Source organism: Misgurnus anguillicaudatus, chromosome 2, assembly GCF_027580225.2.
Source record: "Misgurnus anguillicaudatus chromosome 2, ASM2758022v2, whole genome shotgun sequence".
Lineage (NCBI taxonomy): Eukaryota > Metazoa > Chordata > Actinopteri > Cypriniformes > Cobitidae > Misgurnus > Misgurnus anguillicaudatus.
In genome coordinates, this window is record NC_073338.2 from 8,777,369 (window position 1) to 8,788,417 (window position 11,049).

General features: G+C 39.3%; 1 protein-coding gene across 1 annotated transcript; it reads left to right on the plus strand.

The window, feature by feature from the left end:
- Positions 1–814: 814 nt before the first annotated feature.
- Positions 815–9,805, plus strand: LOC129443309 (uncharacterized). Its single transcript, XM_055203815.2, has 2 exons — positions 815–2,346; positions 9,509–9,805. The coding sequence occupies exons 1-2, from the start codon at positions 1,962–1,964 to the stop codon at positions 9,793–9,795; spliced, it is 672 nt and encodes a 223-aa protein (XP_055059790.2). The 5' UTR covers positions 815–1,961; the 3' UTR covers positions 9,796–9,805.
- Positions 9,806–11,049: the final 1,244 nt, after the last annotated feature.

The following is an 11,049-nucleotide window of genomic DNA, read 5'->3' on the forward strand; positions in this document are numbered from 1 at the left end:
ATATATATATTAGGGGTGGATAATATGTGGTTACTTTTTGTAACTGCTTTGACTTTCAGATTTAACTTTTAGATTTTATCTGAAATTGTTTTTAATTTCAATACTATTTGTATATATCTTCTGCATTTTTGTCCTGCTTTCCCCTCCCTTGTACCGAAAATCATACCGAACCGTGACGTCTGAACCGAGGTACGAACCGAACCGGGGCTTCTGTGTACCGTTCCAATTTCTATATATATATTAGGGGTGGATAATATGTGGTTACTTTTTGTAACTGCTTTGACTTTCAGATTTAACTTTTAGATTTTATCTGAAATTGTTTTTAATTTCAATACTATTTGTATATATCTTCTGCATTTTTGTCCTGCTTTCCCCTCCCTTGTACCGAAAATCATACCGAACCGTGACGTCTGAACCGAGGTACGAACCGAACCGGGGCTTCTGTGTACCGTTCCACCCCTAATATATATATATATATATATATATATATATATATATATATATATATATATATATATATATATATATATATATATATATAAATTTCTATATATATATTAGGGGTGGATAATATGTGGCAATATGGTTACTTTTTGTAACTGCTTTGACTTTCAGATTTAACTTTTAGATTTTATCTGAAATTGTTTTAATTTCAATACTATTTGTATATATATAAATATATATATATATATATATATATATATATATATATATATATATATATATATATATATATATATATATATATATATATATATATTTGTTATAAATTCCCAAGTAGCCTAAACCTTGTCATTGGTTTTACTACAGAGAAAGTTACATTCCTGTTGAACATCCCCACAAGGCTCATTATGTGGCTCATTATGCAACTCTTTTGTTCCTCAGCTGTCAATCACTGATTATTCAGGAGCTATCCCACCTCCACGCATACAGCCTTTCCCAGGAAAATGTGTCTTAGAAATTGTAAATCAATATGTTGCTTTTTGTGAATGAGTAGGCCGAATGATTTTCACATAATTTTGAAGAAAAAACTCTAGAATACTAGATCCTGTTTTGGAAAGTCTTGGGAAAACATGTTTAGAATGAGTTTTGTGGACTTGTATCAGTGACTTAAAAATTTAGCTTTTTCAAAAACCACGCATAAACATTTTTCTCTCAAAAATACACACATGTACATACATGTTGATAATATGATATTGTAGCCCAGTTCGTGCTGAACGCAGTGTTATGAGAATTTTGCCATTTATATGTTTTTAAGCAACTGAAAAAACCACAAATGTCAATGCATGTCAAAACTTCCCCCGGGCCCTAAAAACCCCTTAGACCCCAGAGGGTTAACCAATAGGCTTCAATCGCAGAGTAAACAGGAGTTATTATTTTGATTCAGCCGTTCAAAGTCTGGTAATAAATTATTGTTCATGCCATGGGTTATATGTTTTGTATTTCTGAGTTATTAAACTCTTATCTGCAAATAGATCCTGCCTCTCTACGACTATTGTTGGATAATATATGGCAATATGGTTACTTTTTGTAACTGCTTTGACTTTCAGTAACAGTCATGCAGATTTAGATTTTATCTGACATTGTTTTTAATTCAATTCTTACTATTTGAACTATTATGGTTCTGATTAGTGTTTACATTCACACCGCTATCTCATGGCAATTCAAAAATGTACGAATGTGGTTGTACAAATTAACACAAATTAGTGGCTAATTCGTATTCATTTGTACAACCACATTCGTACAGTTGTATAAGATTTGCTATTGCCCCTGCGTGACATTTAAGTTTAAGGGTTGGGTTTTCATCATTGTTTATTTTTATGATAATTGTATGTTTTTGTACATTTCACTTCAAACAAATAATAAGAATTAGCCAAATATGTACAAATTCTCATGAGATCAGTCTGACATGCATTAAAATAATTGTGTGTAAGATGTTAAAACTGATATAATAATTATGAATGGAACAAGACAAAGAAATAGGAAAAGATGAAAATAATTTAAACAAAGGCTTGCTTTCTATCTTCTCAGGGTCCAGTACTGAAGACACTGTGTTTGTGAAGACAGGAGCTTCTGTTCAACTTAATATACAGAGAGATAAACTACCTAAAGAGTTTGATGAGATATTCTGGCAGAATGAAAAATCAGACACTATAGTGAAATATTATAATGAATTTAAAAGAGTAAAAGATGATTACGATGCCTACAAGGACAGAGTGGATTTCAATAACAAAACCTTCTCACTAACACTGAAGAACATGAAGAAGACAGACAGTGGAGTTTACACAGCTAAAATAACTGGAAAATTAAATAGAGATGTTGCTGAACACAGAGTATCTGTTATAGGTGAGTGTGATAAACTGTATTCATGAGTTTAATTTCACTGCAAATAAAACAATAACAGTTATACTTAATAACAGTTTACTTGTTTCAACTTGAAAAATGTGCAGATATATGGATTACCATTTGGTGCAAAAATGGTCCCTTTAAGGGTCTAATCACACCAAACGCGCTTTAAACGGTTGGAAACGCAGGGCGTGTTGCACTGCCTTTTTTTGGTCACTTTCACAAGTTCGCATTAACATGTAATCGATAGGAAATAAGATAAGGATATTTGGCGTGCTGTCCGAGGAGAGGGCTCCGAGCTCTGAATTTTAGCCTGAACCCAGAGTACTCCCCTCTCTTTAACTGTGATAAATTAATCTAGATGAGAGTGAGATGATGGGGTGGAGGAGGGATGCTGCAAAAAATCTGTCACGGGACAGAGGTGAGGGGCTGCCATTTATAGGCCTCTCTTTGCACTGATTGGTTGGATCACATGACCATGCTCCTCCCGAACTTAGTTAAATAGACTTCATTTCATCAGATTGCATTAACATGTAATCAATAGGGAATGAGATAAAACATATTTGGCGTGCTGTCCGAGGAGAGGGCTCCGGAATTTTAGCCCCAACCCAGAATACTCCCCAAAAATGCCACATAAATGACGGACAGCAGCCAGAAAAAACATCCCCGAAAAGTGTAAGCGTAAAGACTTATAGAAAGCGGTTGGAAAACTAGTGGTTTGACTGGGAGGGCTCTCAAGGTATCAGAAGGGGGCATTGTCTGAGATGCTCACAGCATTGGACTGGAAAGCCCCGCCGGCAGTCAAACGGGGAGCGCATTTGCGAACTAAAACAAGGTGCGGATTTAAACGAGTTAAGGCAAATTCACTGGGAGGCCGCCGCAGTGTCCAACGAGAGCTTTGGTTGAGATGCTAGCAGAATCGAACGAGACGTCTCCACATGCAGTGGGGAAATGCTGTTGAGAATGGTGAGAAATTTAATAAGTGAAACAAGCAACATTCAAATTAGGCGTTTGACCTAGAAGACCCTCGCAGCATCTGACGGGGGCTTTGGCTGAGGTGCTCACAGCATCAGACGTGTAGGTCCTCCCAGCAGTCAAACAGGAATGCTTGACGATAATTTTTTTAAATAAACAAAATTAAGCGTCCAACCAGGAGGACCCTTGCAGCATCCGAAGGGAGCTTGAGCGAAGATGCTCGCTGCATCGGATGGGTAGGTCCCGCCTGTAGTAAAAAGGAAATGCTTGATATAAGCAAAAATTTGTGTCCGACCGGGAGGACCCTCGCAGTGTCCGAAGGGAGCTTTAACGGAGATGCTCGCAGCAATGGACGGGTAGGTCCCGCGTGCAGTCAAACAGGAAGGATCTAGAATAGGGGTTAAAAGAGCAAACAAATTTGGTGTCCTACCAGGAGGACTCTCGTAGCATCCAAAGGGAGCTTTGGCGGAGATGCTCACGGCATTGGACGGGTAGGTCCTGTTGCAAATTCGACATGAAAATATAAAGGCAAGAAAATGAGGGATGGGGCTCGACCAGCGATTCGAAGGTGCGAAACTTAAATTGGTGAAAGAAAAGTCCGCACTGCCTACAAACGGGGAGCCCATACAGCGACGTGTGTGGTAGAGTGCAACTGTGTGTGAAAAAAAATGCTGGGAAAAAATATATACGAATTCTGTACATACAGTGTATTCTCACAAGTATAAACGCACGCAGATAAATATACATATAGTTATTTATTCATTTTAATGAATGTGCAGGTGAAGCAAACAAAACAAACTAGGGGTACATGAGTTTTTCTGATATGCAAGTGGTTGAATCTAATGTAGAATTTGAATGATTCTGACATCCGGCAACTGAGGGCCTAAGTTCGTTGATTAGAGAGGCCGTTTGGAGCGGCAGTGGTTGCGGCACTGATGCTGAATGAATTAGCTGAATGAAAATTTAAATGCTTGGATATCAGACTGGATTAAAACAAATTTTACCAAAATCTTGTAGCCAATTGATTTCGGTTGTCGATGAAAAGAGGATCGAAACAACTTTTGACCAGGATCGTCTGTACTGCAGGTAATTTAGTAGCGAATTATATTATTGGATGGGGTTCGGTAAATTGAAAATAGACAGTGTCCCTTCTTAAATTTGAAAGTCTTACTTTGTTTGAAGAAAAACGAGATTGTATCAAGGTTTTAGAACTTTTTAATCAGAAATTGTAGGGTAGATGACTGGACTGAAATTTTAGATGACTGCAAATCCTGAACAGTGAAAAAAGCAAAAACACAAAATGAACACTGCGTCCAGGTTGCGGGCAGTATGGATGGAGTGGTAGAGGGAGTGGTGGCCGAGCCGAAAGGCGGAAAGGCACCTAGACATTAAGGGGCGGTTTCCCAGACCAGGATTAGCTTAATCCAGGACTAGGCCTTAGTCTAATTAGGAAATATAACTAGTTTTAACAAACATGCCTTACTAAAAACATTACCTGTGTGCATTTTGAGGTAAAACAAAGGGCACTGATGTATTTTAAGATATGTAAGTGCAAGTTGTTTTCAGTTTGGAGAGCTCTTAAAAGTGTTTAAGTCTAGGACTAGTCTAATCCCTGTCCGGGAAACCGCCCCTAAGTCAATTTTAATGGGCTGCATGGAGTTTGGGCGAATGGGCTTATTTCTAAATATAATTTTAATGAGGGGTGAGTTTTAGAGTTGTTTATAGCTGATGAAGGTTTGCCAAAGATTAGATTATAAAAATTAATGCCACTTAATTAGCCTGAATGACTTACCAGTTGAATAAATGAGATGCCCAACAACGGAAACGGACCTGAAATGCCCATGGCATCGGAGAGGTAGGCCCCATAAGCAGTCGAAACAGGAGTGCATAAATAAAAAGGCGTGAATTTTTAGGAGCAAAACTGGGCATCGAATTTAAGTGTTTGACAGGGAGGACACTCGCAGCGTCTGCGGGAGCTTTAGCTGGGATGCTCACAGCACCAGACGGGTAGGTCCCACCTGCGGTCGAATGGGGCTCAACCAGCACTTTGAAGGGGCAAGACGGATAAACAGAAGAAAAATAAACTTTGCATAGTTTCTGATTGGGGAAAATGTGCAGTAATGCAAATAGCAGAGTTTAAAAAGAAAACTATTGTTATTTAATGACTGTGAAAAAAAGAGGTTTAGACAAGCAGCAAACGCTGATAGAAATTTAGGTGAAATAAGAGCTGATATGCAAGCGCTGAGCAATTGGGTAAAAACATGATTGAATTGGCATGTACCTACTGCCGTCTTCATCACCACCAATGTAACATGAGAATGTGATTGGTAACACGGGGAATGCTCAGGTGTCGGAAACGAGCAAATTAATTAGTTCCAGGTGTGGTTTCCTTACACTGTAAAAATCCAATTAATGAAATGTTGGATGGGCAAAAATATATAAGTTAAACCAAATTTTCTTAGTTACTAAAATTTTTTTTATTGAGCCAACAATTTGTTTTTTACAGTGTAGAGATAAAAAAATAGTTCATGGTTAAATGATTTACCGTTCAATAATACATTTGGAGGATAGATTAAATGTCTCTGAATATAAATCGAGGTATCAAGATTTTACCTGGTGACTTTGTAAAAATGGTTTTGTATGATGACTTACTAGGGATGGACTTGCATCCAGTTCTGATGCCGGCAGGCTAACTACCGGTGATGAAAAAAATGAATACGATTTTGCTCCCTGGCACATGCGTGGCAGTTAAATTTGATTTGGAAGACCATCGTAAAAAGCATAACGAGGGGGCGCAGTGTTTCGTTGATAATTTGAGGATTTTCAATTTTATTTAGAATGCTACCAGAGCAGGATGTAGAACAGAACAAAATTTAGATGAGAGGAGTTTACATTTAAAACAAAACTGGCTAAGGATATTAAATACGACAACGCTATATGACCGAAATATAGCTTAAAACCCAGAAACCCGAAGGAGGTGGATGGGTCCCATGATTTGCACTCAGCGATGCCAAAATGCCAGGATCTTTAAAACTTTTTGAACTGTGAGGGAGATTTGCTGGAATAGCATCGGGTGGTTAGATTGAGATTTTTTCAGCGAATAAAGGAATTGCATAGTTACATAAATAAAATCAAAACCCCAACTTTTTTGCGACTGATTTTCCCCACAAGTTAAATAAACCGCGATGCGGAATTGAATGCGATAGCCTGTATTACGCCAACGGGCGTTAAAGAAATGCTGCGAATCAGGGTATTAGACTAATGTCAACTTTCCCATGGTCTATACATAGCAGGTTTTTTATTTTACGGGCTGGTTAAAAAAAAAAGAAGATTAAGAGATCACCTGGTGTGGCATATGATTTAGACAGCTCGTGATCTGCAGTGGCAGATTGGAATAAAATATTTCTAGTATGCAGGGATCATGGGACAGATTAAGCAATGATTAATGTCAGACATCATTTAAATGGTAAAATCAGCGTCATAGCTCCACCATCGACTACAAAAGAACGAATCGACTGGCAGGTGACGAATATTGCGTTAGATTTTGAAATAAATAAATAACCCCCTAACGTGAAGGAAACAAGCAGAGCGCGCTGCTGCGGGTGCTGAAAAACCCTGGTAAGGCTGTATATCCATCAGGCTATGACGCGAACAAGGAATGGCTTTTAACGTTGGCGGCAAGCTAGTTAGTGCACTTCTTAGGGAACAAACACCGTCCTGTAGAAGGACATACGAGCCGACACTTTAAAGCCGGGCACGATGGAGGCACGGTTACGGCAGTAAATGATCGTCTTAATAGCGGGAAAAACATTAACGTAAGTTCGTATTGGGTGTCTGTGACGAGAAAACGCAATATATTTTAAAATAGTGTGTAATAAGCGAGTTAGGTCCGCCTAGTAGCGTATCACCAGTAGCTGGAGACGCTGCTTCTAGATAACTTACATAATGGCAAACGTGAGATCGCACGACTCGAATAACTACAGAACTGACTGACAGATTTATGATTTAAAAGTATGATTCGGGCCGGTGGTGATAGCGCAAAAGTCTGCCGTTGTGATGAAAGCGTGAGGGGTTGCTTATTAGGTTTGCAACCAGGGGGAGAAGCAGAGCAAATTATTTCTGTACAGTAGCCAAATCAATACAAAACGAAGGAGGTAAGTACAATACTTTTTAGGAGTAATGTGGAAAGCAAAATTAACATGGTCTACATCGAGATCGATAAGTCAGAGTTGCGGGGGAAATATCGATAAAGGCGTAGCCTATATTACATCGATTCAAGACGATGACTGTTTTGAGTCCCTGTGTTAATAATACGTGCGTTTCAAAACGATTGCATACTGAATGAATAAGGATCGGTGGTCTGCGGAGGCAATCTCCCGTTATATTTGGTGATATTAGAACAGGTTGAACTAAAAACAGAGGAATATGAGAGATAATAGCGTCAGGGCTTGAGCCGCTAGCGGAGGCAGCCTCACGCTAGAAAGCACCTGAAGTTAACATCCTAGTATGAACAAAAATACAGATGAGGAAAACGGATTGCAAAGCTGGCGGATATAACAGAAATATTTGGTGAAATGGAAGTGGGAGCCACTGTTATGCGGGCGAAGGAACTGATTGAAACCGGCGCTCTAGGACGCGGCCCGGACCTGCCGAGCGCCTGCCACCGGTGGTGAGAGGCATTAGGAAAAAACCCGGTACTCGGCGGAGTAGGGTGGAAGCTGCAGGACGCGAAATTTGGGCCCGGTGGCCTTGCTTGCTAGATGTGGACGAGAGGCTCAATGGGAAATGGTTAGTAGTCTGAAAGGAGACATTTAGTCATAGCATTAAACCTGCGCGAAAGTTATAGTTCAATAGTGATCGTTTCAAAGCTTTTATCAGTCCCTGTTTAATGATTCGGCTCGATTGGGCCGGATAGGAACCGAGGCAAAAAATGGCGGATGTCTCGCCGGCGGGGGCCAGAGTAGGATTCGGCGTCCTTGCGTGAAGTGGAAAGTGTCAGTTCATATCCCCAAATTTTCAGGTAGAAAGAAATTAATCCTTGCTGGGTAAGTAGTGGCGGGCCAAGAAAGCGTGTCGTCGCACAACAACGCTCGAAACCGGATGTGACGACACATGGGCGGGACCAAATGACAGAAAATGTCCACAACAGAAAGTAGACCTGTTTGAGTCGCGACTCACTCGGATCTTTAACCCGGATCTTTAAATTAACTCATGAGTCGCAAGTCTCTAGTGTCATTTACCCGGATCAGTTGAGTCCTACTACAATTCAATGTAAAACCATAAACAGCGCCACCACACACACAAACCTCTTTCAACATCATTGATGAGACTTCGCTCGCACTACAGATCCACTCGTAACTGCTTGATCTACGCGAGAACTGACAAGAGAGTCTCACTCAGAGCCGGAAACATTGCAAACTCGAGAGACCTGCGGATCCGCGCGAGCCGCGAATTGACCCGAGATTCTCCCTCAGAGCCGGAAACATTGCAAACTCGAGAGACCCGCGGATCCGCGCAAGCCGCGAATTGACCCGAGATTCTCACTCAGAGCCGGAAACATTGCAAACTCGAGAGATCTGCGAATCTGCTCTGACTCGAGAATCTTTCAACTCGTAACCGGCTGATCCGCGCGAACTGTCTCTCCGCCTCTGGGGGCTGCATAAGCAGGACACCGTTTTTTTCTATATTATTATGCTATTATTATTAGGCCTATTTTTTAAATGGTCGACCATACACACCAAACCTAAAACATAAGCATGTTATCTCAGAAGTGAAAGGCTTTTGTTGTGTATTTGCTTTTGAGGAGACTTCAGTCGCTCTATAGATCCACTAACCGGCTCCGGCAGATACACCCGAAAAACCCCGTTGGTGGATATGTAGAGCGAGTCCCCTGGTCTGCGAGTCGGCAAAGTTTCTGGCTCTGAGAAAATTGATTCGCGTGGATAAGCCGGGTAAAACTGGGTCTGTACTGAGTTTCCTTGGCGATTTAGCAATACTGACTCAAGTGATTCAAGTGACTCACACAACCCGGATCACTTTAGTGAGTGACTCACAATAACCCGGATCCTTTTTTTTACAAATCTGGTCCCAGTTTAGCAGTGTTTATGCATCGACACTTATTGTATCAGCACTGATTATATCCAGCTAAACATTCAGAAGATTAAATATGTGTACTTGTTTGTTATAGATGCAGTTGAAGCTCCTGTCCTGACAGTAAACTCAAACTCCAGTACAGGACTCTGTAACTTCACATGTAAAACAGACAGTATTACAATCAACTCAGTAATCAATAACAGTATCAGCTGTTCAGAGGAAGTGACATCATCAGAAATCTATCATCTGAGTCTGAGATGCATTAATGACTTCATCATTTGTAATCATAGCAACCCTGTCAACTGGAAGAATGACACAAAGACCATTGAACAAAACTGCATTGTTAGTCAAGGTAAATATCAACCACAACATGTACTGTAAATACAAAGAAGTAGAGCAAATAAATTTCTGATTATGATCTGTCGATGCTGACTCAGATATTTTTCTTCAGAATACAAACATGAACAGTAACACTTGTTTACACCAGTCTGAAAAACTGATTATTTTTGCTCTGTTCTTTTAAATCTAGAACAAGGAATCTCTACTGAGATATCTTCAGACCATCACTGGTTATTTCATATTTGTATATCATTGGGTTTGTTTGGTACAGTGGTTGGCTTATTATGTTATTACAAGTATAAAAAGTCACATAACACATTAATTTAAATTCATGTTTTGACACCTTAAGGACTTTCATTACTTCTCTTAAGGACAGCTCTATTCATCATTATTACTTTTTAAATGCGGTCTATCACAGTTTTTGCTAAACAAACATCCAGTATGCAGATTTTCTGTTGGTATCATTTATTTCTGTAAACATGTTATTGTCATGTCACAGATGGACATTAGGTTTGAAAAGCATGGCATATTCAATGAATTCAAGAAAATAAACAAGTTCTTTACAGATGACAACAGCTGCTAAAACGAGGCTGCAATTCTGAGCACTTGTACGATCATCACATTTATACATTTATTTACATTTATATGTTTGGCAGAAAACTTTATACAAAGCAGCATATGCCTAGTGTATTTAAGTTACACATTTTTGATCAGCATGTGTGTTTCCTGTAAATCAAACCCCTGCTCTTTGTGTTGCTAATTCATTAAGCTACTGATTGAGCTACAGGAACACAACAACAAGTTATCATGAAGCTTTTAAAGCATATGAACTAGCTTTTACACTCTGTGCCATTTTTTTGAATTTCCACCTGAATGTGGCATGCCCAAATCTAAAAGCCTCTCATAACAAGAATACAGTGGAGTAAATGTAAAATTGTGATATCATTTTACAGGACACTCCTCCTAATAAAAAAAAACTAACTGTTTGAAAGTGCTAAACATGGTTGTATGTGTTGTCAGTCCAGTCCTCTTATAAACACAAAAATAAATAGCCGCTTTTTGATTTAGTTTTACAAAAGACTTTGAAAGTGTATAACTCTGGCTCTGAGTGGCCTTGATTCAAGGTAATGTATTTGACTCTATCCTAATCTATGAAAAAGTTTTTCTATTCCAACTGAAGAGAGGAATAGTACCCTTTTTGCATTAAATTTTCGCCTAAAACATTTGAAGTGTCCTCATACCCACATAAAGTGGAATACATGCAATATCTATATATCATTTTACAGGAAAATTGTG